This window comes from Psittacula echo, assembly GCF_963264785.1.
Source record: "Psittacula echo genome assembly, chromosome: 1".
Taxonomy (NCBI): domain Eukaryota; kingdom Metazoa; phylum Chordata; class Aves; order Psittaciformes; family Psittacidae; genus Psittacula; species Psittacula echo.
The window spans coordinates 4,455,310-4,475,645 of NC_137735.1; the positions used below are offsets into that span (position 1 = coordinate 4,455,310).

General features: G+C 36.5%; 1 protein-coding gene across 3 annotated transcripts in view; it reads left to right on the top strand.

Annotated features, from left to right (window-relative positions):
* CTNNA2 (catenin alpha 2) overlaps nt 1-20,336 on the top strand; it is a gene marked incomplete at both ends in the record, with an annotated part of 463,369 nt that overhangs the window by 418,239 nt on the left and 24,794 nt on the right. For 2 of the 3 annotated variants that reach the window (XM_080629642.1, XM_080629643.1), the window contains 5 exons: nt 231-382; nt 7,487-7,600; nt 11,080-11,261; nt 13,873-13,978; nt 17,450-17,584. In XM_080629642.1, coding sequence (XP_080485768.1) covers nt 231-382; nt 7,487-7,600; nt 11,080-11,261; nt 13,873-13,978; nt 17,450-17,584 — 689 coding nt within the window. The remainder of the gene's footprint in view (nt 1-230; nt 383-7,486; nt 7,601-11,079; nt 11,262-13,872; nt 13,979-17,449; nt 17,585-20,336) is intronic. The other variant, XM_080629644.1, reaches the window with a different exon arrangement.

Sequence of the window (20,336 nt, forward strand, 5' to 3'; positions counted from 1 at the left end):
AATTGGAGGAGAGAATATAAAGATAGCTATTTTCATGCTGTCAGAAACTATGCGAGAGCTCTGCATGTGTAGGGTCGGTACAAATCCGTGCCGTGGGCCTTCCTAGGTCTTGAAATTGTAACAATAGTATGTACTGTGTCTGCTGGAAAGTATTTATGCCCAAGGACAAGGGAAAAATTCTCCCAAAAGAAGGTGTCTAATCTTCCTGCCTTTCATTTTGTTTAATCTAGTTATGCCACGTTTTGCTGAACAAGTTGAGGTTGCCATTGAAGCCTTGAGTGCAAATGTCCCACAGCCATTTGAAGAGAATGAGTTCATAGATGCCTCCCGCTTGGTTTATGATGGAGTTCGTGACATCAGGAAAGCTGTTCTGATGATAAGGGTATGTAAAGCACCTGGGAAAGAAAGTTGGGACTTACAAGAAAGTATCCCATTGGATGAGAGGAATATGAAAGCTTCTTGGAATTGACATTTTTTTCATAATAAGCTAGACAAGCTTGAGATTGAAACAAGCATGAAACAAAAGTATGTGCAGCAGAAAGGAATTCATAAGGAAAGAAATGAGGAGATGAACCACAATTAATTTCTTAATTACCTAGGAGAAGATTTGATTACAACCGCCAATAGATGCAAACTTCATTACTGTTTCCATAGTAATAGCAATATTTTGCTAAGATCTTCACATTTGTGTAGATTTTTGTTGGTTTGGGGTTTTTCTCCTGGTGTATGTGTGCTGCCTGGGATATGAGGTACGTCTGGTTAAAATCTAGATGAATAAATAAATTATCTTGCTGCTCCAGTGAGCCTCTGCAGGGATGGTTTTGAATGTTTACTGAGGTAACAAATGTACCATTTCAGTGTCGACTAATCAGTTGTTTCATTTTGCTTAGGCATCTTCTAAAAAAACCATACAAATAAGTTAATAAAAAAACCCCATAGAAAAACGTCATTATTGTGAGAGTAGTTGTGTCTTGTTTTGCAGTGTAGTCTACAGTCAAAGAATGAAGAGTTTATAATCAAAACTACACAATAACAACAAAATAAAAAACTAGTTTGAACATATGTGATGCCTTTAGGTCATGAAAGCTGGAGAGGGACTTTCTACAAGGGCACAAGTGATAGGACAAGAGGCAATGGCTTTAACCTGCCAGAGGGGAGATTGAGATGAGCTCTTAGGCAGAAGTTCTTCCCTGTGAGGGTGCTGAGGCGCTGGCACAGGGTGCCCAGAGAAGCTGTGGCTGCCCCATCCCTGGCAGCGTTCAAGGCCAGGTTGGACAGGACCTGGAGCAAGCTGCTCTAGTGGAAGGTGTCCCTGCCCGTGGCTGGGGGTTGTAACTAGATGACTTTTAATGTCTCTTTCTACCCAAACTGTTATGTGATTCTATATCTTCAGTACTTGAAACTCTTATTTGAAACACAAGTTACCTTGAATTTGCCCCAGTGAAAACCACGAGCAAATAAACCTACAATGAAAATTGCAGAGAAAACTTACAAAGCAAATAACAGTGCTAAAACAGCTCATCCCTTTGAGCAAACAGGTAACATACACTTGTGTTTGTGAGTATATTATGGCACTGAGGTAGTAATTCAGGCAGCTGGAGCACTCCAAAATAGCTCCATTTTAGCCATCTGCCATTACATATTAACCTTCACAGAACAAGCTTTTGACAGGCTTAATCTTGTAACTGCAAAACATAAATTCCATTCCCATACCCAGCGCTATTCTCAAGTAGCCTGAACTGCCTGAGACATCAGGCATGACTGATGGTGGAAGCAAACAACTGTTTCCCACATGTGCAGCGTTGGGATATTTGGAACAATTCTGGTCTGGGATGGAAACAAAAGATCTGCATGGCAAAGGAAACCCTTTTTTCCTTTGATTATCAATTTCCTTACTCCATAACAGCAGTTTCCAAACTTTTTTTTCGGACAAGAACCACTTCTAAGTACATTTTAGTCTTTTATAGTCTCTCATGAGTCATTTTAAATTGCTTCTTGAGACAGTTATCAGACGGGATCTGCTATAGATGCACGCTTTCCCATCTCCTACACATTGCTGCCTTCTAGCACCTCCCTGTACACCAGAGTTGTTCCGGCGAGTTTGCCATCAGAATGTTCATACTGGGTAAGATGTTCCTGATAACCACAAAGCACCATTTTAAATTCTGGAGGCGCATTCACCTATTTCACTGCTGTCTTGCTGTTATGCTAACTACTGGCCTGGAAAGCTGATTAGGATGCAGGCTTCGCAGACTCCTTAGAAACATCCCAGCTTACTTTTGCCATTGTATCACTACTGTTTCCCACTCCTTGTGTGATATGAGTTAATGAATTCTGCTTACCCAGATTAAGAAGACATAGTTTTGCATTCTGACAATTAATCTATTTATGGAGCTAAATGTAGTACTCCTTACCCAGGCAGAGAACCGAAGCACATAAAGGGACTCATTATCCTTGTGAGTTAACTGGGAAAATCCACATGTATAAACTTACACAGACCAAAGTTTGCTGAATCAGAACCTTATTTTGTGTAGAAAACAAAACTAATTTCATTTTGAGACACTTCTTAGCATTCCCATCTGAACATCTCTCATGAAAACATAATGTATAATTAAAGAGTGAGGGTGTTAACCTATAAAGGAGTGCGTTTAGACTTCTTTCTAATAATCTATCAGATCTCATGCACCCCTTTAATTCAGACTGTAAAAATTCTTGCTGAATTAATGAAAAAAAGAAACGGGGGAAAAATAAAGCCTCACTTCCAAACTTTTTAGAGCATCTGGCACAAACAATTATTTTCAGGCAGTAATTCTTCATGTGAGTACCATAAAACATTGAATTTATCTGAGATGATTCCCTCATTCCACAGAGGAAATAAAGCCACTTTTTAAATTAATTTTTGTTGGTATTATTACTTTTAGTAAGCTGAATAAGAAGGGGATAATCTCTGTGCTTCTCTTTTCCCTTGAAAAGGGGATATTTTATTGTCCCTTTGGAGGAGAAAGGAGACTTATTTTTACATGGAGGACTATTATTATGATCTATACAGAAGAAAAAATCTCTTGCACAAGTTAAGAAGTATAAGTAAATTTAGGAGTATAATTATAAAACCTAAAAATAAGATAGAAAATAATAACTTAGTTCCAACTTCTTTTCTATTACTGCATAGCGATCAAATTACACTTTGTTTTTTTCATAGCTATTTATGATACTCAGTTATTAGACAGAAAACCTCTCTACAGTTAGGAAGAATCATAATGGCACCTTTTCTCATTCTTATGTATCTCTAAGGCCAGTCTTTTTTTCACATGCAGCCTTTGCTATTGGTGTTTTTGCCATTAGTTGAATGAATCTACATTAGCCTTAGTGTTCCATTTGGTTGGATCAAGGGTGCACTTTTGGAACCAATTTCCAGTTGTTCCTTCTTGCCATGTTTTAGTTCATGTTAGAGCATGTAAACTTGATTCTTTGATCCTGGAAAAAAGTGGTCTAGGAACATCTTAAATGCTCCATTTATATCATTAGGGGACTTTTTGTTCATGAGAGAAGACTAAAGCAAAGGGAATAAAATGAAATGAGAGTAGTGCAAACGCGGAGTCCTCAGCCCCAACTTTTCGCGTCTATGTATGATATTCAATGAACGTAGGCTTACCCATAATCACCCATGAGGTAGCCACTGTGGTGACATCCAAAGTGCTGCTACATCTCAGATTCTCTGGAAACTACACTTGGCATAAAATCCCATTATCTTTTTTAAAATTGCTTATCTCCAAAGGATGTTTCGAGGCTCATTGTCTACATTGACTGCTTGTTGCTTCTCAGGTTGAATTTAAAGTGTTAGATTTTAATGTAAGCTATTAAACAGCTGAAGACCTGCTGTGAGGGAGGTTCTCTGACTTTGCCACTCAGATGCTGCTCACAGCACCTGAGTCACTCAGGATGCAACTGCCTTTGTACAAAAACAGACGTACAGAATAGCATGGAGTTGAATAGAAAAGCGTATTATAAAGGGTTTTTTTTCTTTAACATTTAGAATTAGAGGGTATTTTTATGGTAAAAAAATGGGGAAATGCCTTTTCAGTCTTTTTTTCATTACAATGTTATTTTGACCTGGTGTTTATAATGTTGAAATTCTTAAAATTTTTAAGTGCATACAGCACTATGGCATAGTGGGGTTTATATCTTCATCAGGTACATCTGAATTGGTAAAATATTAAACAAATAGCATTTATAATCCACATATATATACCATTTTACGACTTGTACATCCATAATTCACATTTTTATACTGCAATTTCACAATATAAAACAAAACTATATCAATGGGAAATATTTTGTGTACAGCAAGATCTTCAGCAGCCAGAAAGATATTCTAAGCAGAAAAGTTAAAATATTTCAGTGACTGAAGTCTGAAAGTCACCAAATTAATATTAGAAATAAAGTATGCATCAGTCAAGAGAAAGTCCATTTTTATTGGGTGATTGGTCTGAGATTGTGAAAGATTCTTCTTCAGGGGGAGAATTCATCTGAATTAGGTGAATGAATTGAAGAATGTGCTCTCTATGTACTCGAGATACTGTATTTGAAAAGAAATAGTTCTTTAGAGCCTGTGCTACAAACAGATTAAATTATGAAAATGGTCCATTTTTCCACTAACTCAATGAGTTAGTAAAAATTATTAGTTTTGAAAATTATTGTAGCTCCTCCAGCCACTGGTGGTTGTAGGAGTTTTGTTTGGAAGCTGTCTTCAATCTCAAATCCATGTTTCCTATGTCTGTATGACCATAGATTTAGATGTTTGCAAGACTGATTCAATCCTTTGGTCTTCCAACTCAGATAAATTAAGTTCCAGGCATCGTTGTCTTGGAAACTAGGTTTTAAATACCGTGGTCCTTTTTTAAACCTTGGTGTCTAAACAAATAGGAGACCCTATTAAATATGGGCTGCATCTGTAAGAGATCAGATAAAATGAATGGCGCAAGAGTAAAAAGCGTGCAAGAGGTTTGAAATGGAAGCATAGAGATAACTACTGTGCTGCATCTTAGTGAAAACTGTCACTATTTTTTGAAGAAAATGAGGGTGTTAAGTTCACTGCACTTGAAAACCTTAAGAGAATGAATCTGGATTAGTTGGTTTTGAATTAGATCTCACATGTACAAAAAGGGAACACTGAGATTTCTTGTGCTTGTAGTATATTATTAACAGTTACTTTAACTTGTCATTTTGGTTTGTGCTGCATTTTCTCCAAGTTCAATATCTATACGCATTAAGTTTCAATCTTTTAAAGACCACACAAATTTTAAGGTTATGAATGTCAGGCAGTAACAGGAATACTTTTTTCTGAATCTTTCTTTAAGAATAAATCCCTGAAACATTGAATTTTCAGAATATTTTAGCTTTTTTAAAGGCATCCTCATGTCCTTACCAGTTACAGTGTTGAGATGTAATACTTTGAGAAATACGCCTTTACTTTACTCCAACTCTTGCCTATGAAAGCCTGGGAAAGGGCTGCACATTATCTTTTACAGTCTTATTTTAAAGAAATAAAAAGAAACTAAGAAGAGCAAACATGGTAGGTGGAAGAATACTGGTTTTACAATGACCAGCTAGTTGAATGGACTTGAAGGATGGGGAAAAAACAGCTGGAAGTAAGGGCTGAAACTCGTCACCCTGTTCCTGTTCATCACAATAAAGCCTGGGAAGATGAAAAGCTGAGTCCTATGAGAGGAAATGTTTTCTTTTCTCAGGGAGTTGTATGATTTTCTTAGTGGCTGGTGTGCTTATGGCATATTTTAAAGTCACATCCTGAGCTCAGGCAACTGAGCAGAGAAAGTAAATTTGTTAAAGCAATTGGAAATCAAAACCATTGGACATGATGGAATGATGGGTACCAATCTTTCTTTTTTCTTTTTTCTTTTTTTTTTTTCTTTTTCTTTTTTTTTTTTTTTTGTGGCAGTAGAGAAAAGTTAAATTAATTTTTTCACTAAGCTTCATCTCCTGTCTATCCTGTTATACACACTATTTGTACATGCATCTCTTCCGAGATGCAGCCTGAGTTTCATTACCATACTGTCATACTTGGTTATTTCTTCCTTCAGTGCTCAGCATCAAATTCATATTCTTTAAGCCAAATGAAGCTGGCTGTGTTTTACTCTCCCCATCATGTGCACTTCAGCATGTAACTAGCAAAGCAGCTGATTTCCCTTTACAGTGACGTGCACTTCATATTGGAAACTGGACTGTAATATAAATATCACCAAAAGACTTCTTTGCATTACATTAGAGGGTTTGGACCAGTTCCTAGTGACTGAATATCTTCAAGACAGAGCTGTAATGACAACTGGCAATGATTAGCACCTGTGCTAGCAAACTTGACATTGCTTCCAAGCATGAAATGCCAGCATGGATGATTTCTTCTGCAATGGTTGACCCTCTAGGTTAACACTGAGGCAGATGGGTATCCACTAAGGTGAGGATTTCTCTTCACAGCTGTTGTCGTTCTCTTTCTTATTATCACTATCCTGAACTGTACCTATAAAAGTTACTTGTGGCTAGATTGTTGTACTAGATGCTATTCAAGTGCAAAATGGAAAGTAAACTTCCTCCTAAAGACTATTTCTGGTTTTGCACTATCTATATTATATATAATACTAAATAGTGATTTAAGGTAGACTCTCTCTGTATATATATATATATATAAGGAATCATTTTTTTGCTTCTAATTTTTTTGCTAGAAGGCAAAAAAAAAAAATAAATGGATCCATCAATTACCTTTTTTCTTCCTTCCTCCAACATTTTAAACAACCTGAAGCCAGCATACATGTAACTAGATCTGATCAATCTGCCCCTCAAATCATCTGCAGCAATCGAGAAAATGTCATTTCAGTTTAGGAGCTAAGGCAAATTCCAAAGTTTTCTATCTGAAAAGAACCATGTGAATCTACACAATAAAGCAAATTATAAACTTTACATTTGTTTCATAACCTATGTTTTCTCTCAAGGGAATATCTCTTATTTGCTTTGATAACTTTTTACTCCAGGATGTTAGTTATTTTTTTCATAGGTACTTGCTTTCTCTTTTGAAGATTATATGGAGATTCCAGTAATATAAAGTATGAGTGTCCATTTATACATGAAATAACATTCTTTTTAAATACTGCATTCCGGTTGTTGGTGTTTCCAAAGGATATTTGTTCCTGGAACTGCATTCATCATGTTAACAGAGTTGAGGGAAATTGCAGCAAGGTAATGATAAATGTCATTTGTAAAGAAAACCAGAATTGAAACAACTTAATTTTTAAGACAATTCAATTTCAGTTCTTGACTGCTGGGGCAGACAAGTTAATATAAGAGGAAAGAGAAACAGCATTTCCTGGGCAGGTAGTCAATGAAATAAGAGCTTACTGTACATAGGACTTTGTCTGTATCCTTTATAAGTTTGTCATCTCCTCTCTTGTGCTTTCTCTCTCTGTTTCCCTCCCTCTAGACCCCTGAAGAGCTAGAGGATGATTCAGACTTTGAGCAGGAAGATTATGACGTTCGCAGCAGAACAAGTGTTCAGACTGAAGATGACCAGCTTATTGCTGGCCAGAGTGCAAGGGTGAGTATAGAACACACGCACTGAATTAAGTGTCTGAATAGCTGCAAATAAAAAGCTATGCCTTGGAAAGCAATGCAGTGATTTCAAAGCTTCAGGGTCACTTAAAAAAGGACAGGAGTAAGCTGACCTAACTGTTTAAAGGTTTTTCATGTCTCACCTATTTGAAAAGCACTAACTTTGTTGAATGATCTTCCTCAGGCTTATGTGATGCCTTGTATCAGCTGTTTGCTCCAGCTAGTGCTGTAAGAGAAGGCCTTGCAGGTTTGGAATGTGCTGAAACCATAAGAGCAGTCAGCAAATTAAAACAAGAAAAAAACTCCTATCAGGGCATCATGTGCTGGATCCAGAAAAATCTTACATTAGTCATGTTTCCCAGTGTGCAAACCTGTCAAGAAGGTCTGTTTAAGCTACTGAGTAGTCCCTGTAATTTAATTGTAATTGAAGACATTTGTTACTGAGTCAATGTAATTTTACCAGGGTAATTACATCATGATAAACTCCAGTCGCTGTGATTTGCAACTCAGCTTGTGCATGGGGATTGGAAATTAAGCTGATGAGTGCTTCAGGGATCACAGGTGCTAGAGAAGTGAAGTTGGTTAAAGCTCAGGATTATGCCACCCTCTGATGAATGCTTGGCTTTCACTAAATAGGCTTTTAGTAAAGAAAAAAACCAACAAAACCCACATCAGAATAGAATTTGGGGGGTAAACAACATCATGAAAATATATTTGACTGGAAAGCCTTAAGATTTTCCATTATGGAACCAGTAGGCACCTGAGAGTGATTTTCATGGATGCTTTGCACAGGTCTGCAATTTCTTTCGATAAGTATTAAAAGTGAAGTAGTACACTAAATGAGAACCATCCTCCTCCACACACACTCAAACACTGTAGCAAAAGGTGGTAACTGGAACGGTGACTTCTGGAAGATGATTTGTAGAGCTGAGAATCTGAACACCAAAAGGCAATGATGCTTTGAATGGTCAATTAAGAGGGCCAAGAAAGAGAATGTTTTATCTACTGTGAAAGACTCACAGTATGTTAGAGCTTGACACAAATATTTTACACCCTGAAAAGAAACAGTAGAGTGATGCAAACCTAAATGAAGCGTACTTGGAGGTATGGAAGTAGCGTGAGACTTAGGTACAGTGGAATGGGCAGAAGTTTCTTTTTGTCTTAATTTCCCTGCATATTCGATATACATGGTAAATAAATCATTCAGTGAGTTAGAAAAGCTGGGTTTCTATCACTTTATCCCCAGGACAAAACAAATTTGTCTTTGCATATCAAGGGCATATCATATATATCATTACACAGGTTGGACAGAGCCTTGGGTGACATGGTTTAGTGTGAAGTGTCCCTGCCCATGGCATGGGGCTTGGAACTAGATGACTTTAAGGTCCTTTCCTACCCTAACTATTCTATGATTCTGCGATTCTGCAAAGAGCAGATGGATTGTAGGTCCAGCCCCAGACATCTGGATGAACTGGTGCTGAAAACCATGCAGTCAGGGGAATTGCAGAATCATGCCTGCGTCTCTTACCCCGAGAACCATGACAGAACTGTGTCCTGGATGTAGTTGACTATATTTGGGGAATTTTATATTTTAGAGAGCAAAAAGTCCAGTTTTATATATTCAAGGAATTGACTAATAAAGTAAGTCTCAGGTACCTAAGCATTGAGGTACAATATAGATATTTCAAAGTCTTTTTTATTGTTTTTTTTCATTACATCTAGGATTGAGTAGCATAACATCCTTTCTTGGTCTGAAAACCAAGTAAGGACTGCAGTAATATTTTTACTAAGAATCTAGTTCACCTAGGGACTTAGGAGTCTTAAATTCTATTACATTTATTGTGGTTATTATCAGTGCTGCACTTAAAACCTCCTGCTTTGATCAGCTACACACTGTATAAACAGAATATATTATAAAGACAGTCCCATTTCTGAAGAATGTAGAATGCAATATGTCACAAAAAGCAGCAAACAATGAAAACCTAAAATGAAAACATGGTAAGTGGAAGCTGCCCATTCCACAGTCTTGAGTGACTCATTGAAATGAGTCTGCTAAGCAAAACAGCATCTTGTTTGAACCTTTTCTGTATTAAAAAAAAAAAAAAGGATTTTTTTTTTTTTTTTTGTGGAATGTAATGGATTTTTTTAATATGCTTAAACCATAAGGCAATTAGTATTTCAGTAGAAGGCTTGTGTTGGTCTTAAATAGAAATAAAACTTGAATATATGAACTGCATTTGCTGCAGGATATAACTTCTTTGAAAACACATCAGTAACTGGAATAGTAATGTTAAAACACTGTGTATGAGTTTAAAAGAAGTGCGGGTAAAGTTGCCCACAGACAGAAACCACATGTAAGATGCATGGATTTGCTTTCCAAATTTTACTATTCCTATCACGTTCTCTTAAATTTCAGGAATTCACATGTTCTATTGTTTTATGTGTGGTTTTGTATTTATTTATTAGCTTAACTTACATGGCATTTTTGCTTTGGAAAGACTAATACACTAACATTTAAAACTGCTGAGTTACATTGATAAGGGCTGATTAAAACTCGTGTTGAATTTTAATTTGATTAACTTGCAAATTTCTCATTTTCTGATCTCCTGTTTATAGCCTTTTTTTCGTTCCGGGTTTGGAAAAGGTCAATTATGAATTTTTAAAAGCCAAGAGCATTTTAAGAATATGTAGAAAAAGACTTCAGCTGATTAAAAGTGACATAAACAAGAAAAAATGTAATGACACTTAAGCATGTGTCACACCCCATTAAATGCATAATATGGGCTTCAGAACCCCTAAAGCCAAATAGGAGCTCAACTTGGAAATGATTATTGGAAGTGTCCATTTGATCTTCAAAAGTAATTATTATAATTTTGTAGGTGGTTTTTTTTGTCTTTTTTTGGGGGGTGGGGAACTTTCTGCCTTGTTGATAATGTCAAGGCAGATTAGGATCAACCTGTGTAGTGCCTCTTTGCATATCCTCCAAGAGACAAATAGACCATTAAACATTATTGAAAGGTGCATTCATTACAATCCACTTCAAATGCATTTTCTTACATGTCATAGCTTTAGTGTTGGGTTAAGCAGAAAACCTCTGTTTCTGACAGAAAACGAGACTGGGGAAGACACTGGCAATTTAGCCTGCCTTTCCCATAAATGTCGTTCATTTTGTTTTTCCTAAACATTAAGATTGAATAGGAATTTTCTTTAATCTTCCTGTATTGGTTGGTGAATAATTTGTATATCATGGCATCACATATATAGTTTTTTAATTCTTTAAGGTATAAAAAGAGCTATAAGCATCCTGTGAATTTGGTTTTGCCTGTCCTAACAGAAATCAAGTTTCCATTGGATTTTCCTTGACATCTTCAACTGAGAGAAACTAGAATGTTGATTGGTCCACTGGAAATGTATATTTTCTAACTTCCATTTTATTTTCTCCATTTTCTTCCACTTTTTCTCCAGGCTATCATGGCTCAGCTTCCCCAGGAGGAGAAGGCTAAGATTGCGGAGCAGGTGGAGATATTCCACCAAGAAAAGAGCAAACTGGATGCAGAGGTGGCCAAGTGGGATGACAGTGGTAATGACATCATTGTGCTGGCAAAGCAGATGTGCATGATTATGATGGAAATGACAGATTTTACTAGGTAAGGACAAAATAACTTGCACTGAGAACTTTTTCAGACATCCCACATCTTTCCTTTTTGTTACAATTTACTGCCATTAAGATGTGTTTTGGGGGGTGCAAAGCCAGGTAACGCTCATCATACGTAACAGGGTAGGCTCTACAGTTCTCTACACATAACTGCTCTGGATACTTCTCCAAAAGGGATTAATCACATAAAGTTTTTCTTTTATTTGTATACCTGTTTTGTTTGCAGATCATTTTGAATTTCGGCAGCAAAGATAGTCTGTGACCTTACAGATGCTCAACTGACATTTCGTTTAGTACCCATATAAATGCATGTGCCTCTCTGAACTTTCAACATTTCAATACAATTTGTGTCAATCAAAAATAAAGGCAAAACTATTTATATAATTTTGAATGCTGAACTCCTTAAAAAAAAAATCCCAAACGAAATGAAACTGTTTTGATCTAATACCTTATTGGAGCCCGACAGTAATGATTATTTTTGCTTTCATTTCTTCTTTCTGTTGATGTCTTGTTCTTCCCTAATTGCAAAGCATCAAAAGGCCATTCATTAATGATCTCATTTAAATAAAAGAATTCTGTTTATATATAGTCATATTGTCTGTCTCACCAGGGAGAACATTTTATAAGATTCTTTGAATTGCAGATCACCATAATAAATTAACATTTTTTTAGTTATTATTTTTAAGCAGAGTTCAAAAGTTTAAATGGTACTTATCAAAATGTGATTAGAAAAAACTAGACAAAAATCTTCATGTTTTCCTTCAGAATTAAAATAAAGCATCCATTTATTCATTTCATTAGGATGCTCAAAGATATTTCTTAATCTCTCACTGATCATATGCCCTGTGTCTGGAGAAGCCTTCAACCTATTTCAGAGGGAGACAGTCTCTGCATCGACTATACAGTGTTTGCACATACCTGATAGCTGAATGGATAGATAGATAGATAGATAGATAGATAGATAGATAGATAGATGGATGGATGGATGGATGGATGGATGGATGGATGGATGGATGGATGCAGGGGTGTTTAAATACCATTAATTTGCAAATTGCTCTACTATTTGCACTTCTATAGTTAGTTAATTGGTGATAGGCAACAGCAAATGTTTTTTATCCATTTTAAATTTAATAAGCATCTAGAAAGTTTGCTGACATTAATAGATTGTTACGATACTTTTTTCTAAGTAATTATTCTCTCAGCCTATGTGTTTTTCTCTCAGTTTGTGCTTTTATAGCAATTTTTTTTGCAGTAGACTCACCACTCCTGTATAGCAAATGACATTGTAGAACCTCTTGTAAAAGGTGATATTTTAGATGAATCTTAATTACTTTCATAGCTGTATTTTCTTTGGGTCGCTGATCCTTCTGCCCAACACCAGAGTCAAAAACTGTCCAAACAGTGTCATCTTTTATATGGAAGGAAAATATAACATTCTAAAGCAGCAGCCCAGAGTATGAACAATTTTTTTGCAATTTTGGATAATCTGTGATACATTGAACATCAAATTGCAAGTTTTGTAATTACATTTTCTACCATCAAAAGAACAGAACTAATAGGAGAATGAGTGAAAACTACTGTCACATTTGAAGTAAATTAAAGAAAAATAAATCAAAGAGCACCTCTGTCTACATCAGATTCAATAAAAACTTGTTTAATATATTCCATTGAAACAGAACAAAGCCTTTCACACCTTTTTGGTTGACTGTAACCTCAGCACTGTTAAAATAGAATAATTTTTCAAATGCAAAGAGTTTGTGACAGTCAGATCTGCTGATGTGATTAATGTAGAAGCATCTGAGGTCACTATGAAGGATTTTTCCTACAATTTAAGATCAACAGAAGAGGGATACTTGTTGTATTTCAGCAGCTGTTTAAGGTGTCTGAAGCCGCCTTTCTCCATATAGTATAAGAAAAGAATAATAAGGAAAATCAATTCACTTCCAACTAAGCCATTTTCAGGAGCAGTATCAAATATATTATTACAAACAGGATTAAAGTTTTGAGTCTGAAGCAAATTTCTGTCTGCAATGACTTTTTACTATTTGTCTAGATACATGTTGGTAACCTTAATGACTAAAATTGGAGTTTTGTACGTCATCATCAAAATATAGTCAAAGATCAATCGTAAAGCTAATTATAAATGGTTTAAGTGTAACATAAGGATTATGCTTCACATATCTTCTTTTTCTGACAAAAAGTCGACTAAAAAGGTTTTCTAAAATGTGCCATACTTGCTCTAGACATGACAGGCTTAACATTTAGCACTGGCTTGGGAATAAGATGATTTTGAAATAGTTGTGTATTCCAGAGAGAATTTTGGCTTAATGAGCACTTAAAAATGCATCTACTATTAAGTATGGCTCATGTGCTTGAAGGAGCTATCAGATTAAATTGCCAGTGAGGCATTTTGTAGGAGGGAGGAAATATATCAGACCGATTTCTTAATCAAGCTATTCTGTAAAGTAGTTAAAAGGTGAAATTGTAATAAATTAAGAAGCCATCTATGTTACTATTTTAAAATCAAAGTCTAAACAGGGTCACTAAAACTGTTGCCTTTCATGATTTATTTAGATTGTGCATAATTGTATTCCATTTCACAGAGGTAAAGGCCCCCTGAAGAATACATCAGATGTCATTAATGCAGCCAAGAAGATTGCAGAGGCAGGATCAAGGATGGACAAATTGGCACGGGCTGTAGCTGATCAGGTAATAACAAAAATGAGCATATATATAATGTGACCTCTATCAATGAGTTGCCTTTTGCAGGAAAAGGTTATCTTTACTTGGAAGAAAATTACCTGTTGAAAGTCACTGCCTGGATATTGGCCTACCTATTGAATATAAGTTCTTTCTTATATACCAATCGGCTTGGGTTTCGCAGTACAGGAAAGTCATAAATGAGTTTCTTTAAAGCTCAGAATTGTTCCACAGCCTCATTTCTGGACCCAGGGAGTTGTATTAGAATTAGACATATATTTGCTGTCATGAAAACAGGAGAGATTTGGATGCTCTTTTACTCTTTCCATGTGCCTGGCTATCCTTATATTCTTTTAGCTCATTCAGCAATTTCCCTTGATACAGCACTCATCTTTTTCAAGATTCAGGTTTACCTGACTCCCTTGCTTCTGCTTTACACTGTGCTTTCAGCTGTTCTGTGTTCTAGGGGCTGTGTCCTCAGCCCCAGATTCATGTCACAACTGGAAAGATAAATTTGCTATATTCGGCCACTTTCTTGCAGATTGGATTATCTATCCATCTGGAGAGCAAAAGGAAGCATCATGTGAAAAATTAAGAGCCAAATTTCAAACATAGTTTCTAGGTAACTAATTTTAGATTTAGGCAAATTAAATTTAGCTGTTTTTTTCCCTTGTAAACTTCCTATAGTTTCTTTACTTTCAGTTGTCATCAGGAGAAATTTTGCTGGAAGTGGAAACTGATATCTTCTTTGCCGCTAGTCTGTCTTTTCAAAATAAATATTTCTTCAAGTAAGCATTTCATAGTGTGTAACACATCCTGCTGGGGAATATGGGCCAGAGTGGCAAGAAACCTGAAGCTGCTCATTTTCCTATAACCTCAGAAATTTGGGGTTAGGATTTCTTCAATATCAGCAAGCACTTTTCCTGCCCCTCAAATGTAGCATCTGATCATTTTAGCATAAGAAAGAAGAAATCCATCTGTCAGTTGAAATTCCTCGTCTACAATATTTGCAGAGGTGTGTCCTGGGTTCAGCAGTAGCAGTCATTTTTTTCTTCTTCTTAGTAGCTGGTGCAGCACTGTGTTTTTGACTTTCGGCCTGGGAACAGCGCTGATAAAACTGATGTTTTTAATTGCTGCTCAGTAATGTTTACTCTGACCAAGAACTTTCTGAGACTGATGCTCTGTCAGGGAGGAGAGGAAGCCAGGAGGAAGCAGAGACAGGACACCTGACCCAAACTAGCCAAAGAGATATTCCATACCACTGCACGTCATGCCCAGGATGTAACTGAGAGTTACCTGGAAGGGCTAGTTCACTGTTGGGTGGGAGCGAGGTAGTGGTCAGTGAGCGGTTGTATTCTCTTCCCTTGTTATTTTCTTTATCATTATTATTATTGGTGGTAGCAGTAGTGATTTGTGTTATACCTTAGTTATTAAACTGTTCTTATCTTAACCAGTGGGAGTTACAATCTTTTCAATTCTCCTTCCCGTCCCTTCGGGAGTAGGGGGAGGGAAAGAAGGAGGGGAGTGAGAGAGAGACTGCGTGGCTGACTTGACGACAGGGTTTAAACCATGACAAGGTGGAATATTTTAAAGAAAGAAATGCAAAGTGACTTGCTATGCTTTGAGTGCATTGGCTTGAGTCACATTTTAGATTTCAGAAGACTGTAACATGCACACTTTAATCATAAGGAGTAAAATCACTGTGAGAAGAAAGTATTTGTTTTAATGTTTGCACTTAATGATATTTTACAGAACTTTGGAGACACTCATGCCATATAAACTTTTTATGGACAGTTGCATTTTTAATTATTGTTCCAATGAGAGAGATCTTACACTTTCATTCACTCCAAGCTACTTATATTTAAAGCCTTGTCAGCTCTCTAGAAGTATTTAAAGTTCATTTCTTTCAGTTCATAGACTTCAAGAGCAGGGTAAATATTTCTGCATTAAATTGTCACCAGCAGGAAGAAGGTCTCTTAAGGATTCTGCCTGAAAGATGTAGCAGCTGAGAAAGAAAGGCATTATAGCATTGCCATAAGTATAAAGCAGATTAAACTGAACAGCCACAATGAACCTCCAACTTTGTTTATTGTTAGCTTTAAAGGGAGAAAAAAAAAAGCAAAGTGACTGCTTTCAGGGTTACAGATAACATAAGCAACTACTTCACTGCAAACGTATTCCTTGCCAACATTAGCTGTTGGGGCTAAAGCAGTCATCTCAAGTCAGAGGTTATGATGCTGTTGAATCTTGTGTGTTTCATTCCATCAGGTTTTGTTGAAGTGCTCTGTTAATATTTTACAAAAATTGAGCATAAACTTTGTAAGGTGCTAAAAAGACCTACTCAAACTCTTTTCTCCCCAAGCTCTACATTCAAAGAACATTGTCAATCAGACTTTGTTGTGTAGCTCCAGAAAGTATTTACTGTAGACATGCAGTTAGCAATAAACCCTTTTAGCAATGTTTCATCAGAGTGAATTACTGAGGTCTGTTCTCTTGAGGCAAGACCTTGAATGTTAACTACAGGAATGTTGTTTATTATGCTGTTGATATCGCAGGAGATGATGTAGTTTTTAAGAGTCCAAGAAACTATGAATAAATTTTACTTGGGCCTTTTCTAGTTATATTGATTATAAAAATTTCACTGAGCCTGCCACGTTTGACCTAATGTGGCTCATATCAAAACACATTTGAGAAACAGAGCGTCCAAAATGGTACAGGACTGTAGATAGCCTTCTCTCTAGTATGAAAATGTATCCATTAGACATGCAGAGGGACCGATTCATCTCATTGTGTTCTTTAGAAGGGCTGCAATACTGATGTCATCTGCTGAGAGAATTTGTAATATGTCACGCTTTACTAAATAATATCCTTCTGGCACAAATTCATGTATTTATGCATTAAGAGTAAGCTTACCAAACCTGTCACCACCAAACCCAAGCAGTCTCACCTCTGCCTGTTTAGTCTTTAGCATGTCGGAAAGGGTCCTGGCTTCTGCTGTGTCCTCTGAAGGTCTGCACAAATACCAGAGAAGCTGACAACATAGTCAGGAGTTGGCATTAGGCTGGATGTAACCAGTTAGAACTGGGTTTATGTGGAATTTAACTTAACCTCAACACCCAGAAGCCAGCTTGGAGTTTCACATCAAACTTGATCTTTCAGCTGCTCAATAGTTTCTTCTGTTCTGTACAAACTGATACCATAAGTGAATCTCAGCCTCAAACATAACAATCGTATTATTTTCATCGCCTTTCATTAGTGAGTGATTTCTTCTTTTTGCAAAAAGATATAGTGCATCTTCAGGTTACAATTCATCAATCTTCAGTTAAATGAAAAGTACAGTTTGAATTTTCACATTTCATCAAGTAGATGAAGTGATATGGATTCATGTAATGCACACACATTGCCACTATCTCCTCTGAGTGCCTCTCTATAATCAGATAAAATCAGCTACATCTATTCAAATGTTTCTTTTGTCTGCAGTGCCCGGACTCAGCCTGCAAACAGGATCTGCTGGCTTACCTGCAGCGCATTGCCCTCTACTGCCACCAACTTAACATCTGCAGCAAAGTGAAGGCAGAAGTTCAGAACCTGGGCGGAGAACTTATTGTATCAGGGGTAAGCTGGTATTTGCATTTAGCCATTTACGTTTCCCTTGTAGCACTTGAAAAGGAACATTTTTGATGGCAATAATGTACAAGACAAAAATATAGTGTTTCATAAGCAAGTTTTTTAAAATGGTATCGCCATTATTTCAGACCTTACAATAACTTGCATAGAGCAATTTGATTTTCCAATTACCCTTTGTTTATACTAACCTTGTAAAATCTTCATTCTTCCCAAAGAAAAGTAATTTCATAGCCTAGGAAGTCACTGCCGAGCTGTGAATATTATAATTATTTGGAGCTTTTGTATATTTGCTCATTATAAATCATCTTTCCTTTGTTAGTACTGGTAATTTCTTTCCTCTGTGCAGAAGCCAGCTCTGTATGAAGTGGATATTGTTAAGATGGTGATGACTAATGGGATTTCATTCATTCAGGTTCCAATGCACACTAGGTTTAGCAAAAACTCTGGAAGGCCAGCAAAATATTTAAAGTTTTGATGCACGTGCTGTTTTCAAATACTATTGGAAAGCACAGTGATTATATACTCTAATTCCCAGTTATTTCAGTTATTTTCAGTGAATACCACAAAGTTTTTACACACACTTTTTTAGAAATGAAGGCAGGAATATGCAGCAGCAGTAATTTTATAAACAATGAATTTCCTATATTTTTGAACTATTATTTCTTCTGGTCTCCTAATGTTGGACTCTGTGTCTTTGGGAGATTACTGGAACCAAGCAGTAACTGTTGCTGCTCTTCATTATTTTCTTGGGGTTTTATAACTAATCACCCTAGTATTAACTCCACTACACCTTTGTTACCTTCTAACTCAAATACAGGCCATACGAATGCAAATGTATGGTTCACTCTCCTGAGTGTGTTTTCAAAAGAGGGGTGATTTGTGAGGCCCAAAATACTTGAAATAAGATTGTTTGCAGATGTGATTTTGAAAAAGCACCCTTTAATTGTTTAAGCCCAATCAAGTACGAAGATTTTTAAGGCAACTAACTTGTGCCCTTTATTCCAACCATAAGATTCCCCAGTGAAATCACTGGACTTCCTCAAATATATCAGAAGTCAAAGCAAATGTTCTCAACTACATAACATTTCAATTTTTTGCAAAGCACTATAGAAGGTCTTAAACATTTGCCAGGCTTTCTTGGATCAAACATCCTGAAGTCATATATACAGTCCTAAAAGGAGTTACTTCAGTGTTCCTGTGTCTGTCCTGAAATTGGTCTTCGCTTCTTGCCTTATGTACGCATGTAATTTAATACCTTGATCTTCCCACAGCAATGAAAAGATCCTCTTCCATTTTCCTGATATAAATGGAGTGATCTGCCCTTTCATCACTGACAGCTATGCTGCATAGTAAATGCTATGATCTTTTCTTACCTACTGCCATCTCGGTCCAGCTTTTCATACACATTGAATTGTCATATTCATCTATCTATAACAATTACCCAAATAAGTGCTTCTACCAGCTTGGCTTTTGTGGTTGTGTGTGTTTCTTTTTCAAGTCTCTTTATTCAGTGTATGTGGATGCTGAATAAGTCATTGTGAATCTTTAGCATCTATTCGTTACTGGAACATTACCATCCGTTGTGAAATTTAAGTGGCCGAACTGCTTGACTTCATCATTTCCAGTCTGGCATTGTTAGCATCTGCTGCTTACCAGGCTTCATCATCATTGTGTTTCTGTTTAGTTGGGGTTTCACAGCCAGTTGCAAAAGCAAAACTAGCTTCCACCACAGCAATTATTTTGGTCTGTTCCAAAAACTCGGACTACTGACATACAGAAAATTTTAAGATTGCCCAACTTGCTTCTTCTGTGGTTGCTCTGAATAGGAGGTGATAGAGAGAGATAAACTCATGTGCATCCCTCTTTGAGAGCAGTATCATGTTATCTGAGGTAACACATCAGTACAGTGCTTTCCTGATAGTATTTTCCAAGCTGTTTATCTTCAAGGTGCTGGGTACTGTATGCTCCTTTGCTATCCAGAGATCTGGTATCCAAGTGCACATCTACATCTGCTCGTCTACTTGCTGCTTCTGCTTCCATCTTCTTCTTCATTTTCTCTTGGATAGCCAATTACAAATAAACAGTATTTTATTTACATTAAAATGAAATACCATTATTTGGCAACTTGCATACAGTACAATATTAGAAGTTCAATGCAAATTCAGAATTCAAGTTTCCCAAGCTACAGAAGTAAGTTTATGTGAATGCGCAATATTTATGTGTTTTGATGTATCAAGCACTGCAATATATGACAATATTGCAATTTATTACTGTGCTTTCAAAGAACCACAGTAGAATTCATATTTATCCAAAAGACGAGTTATGATTCAGAACTTTTATGGAAAGTACAATATCTGCTTGAACTTTTGCATTATTAAAAATATTAATATACATAAATTAAGATAATTGTATGCATATGAGTCTATGAATACATATGGGAATATGCATATGTATGTAAAGAGGAAAGAGACATAAAACCAGTTAAAACCTAAAAAAACCCACATGAAAGCCACCCCACAGTTCTCACAGTTCTTAGAGAAAAATGTGTTGCAACTACGTCAGAAATACCGAGTACATAACATATAATGTGCTATATATCTTCTGGTGAAACTTCTATTTCTCCCCTCCCCCCACCCCAAGATTCAGTAGTTCTATATGGTTTATCCCTGAAAATAAGCATAAAGCTGATCTTGTTTGCTTTTTCCTCTATAGATTGATATGATACTAGTATAGCATACAA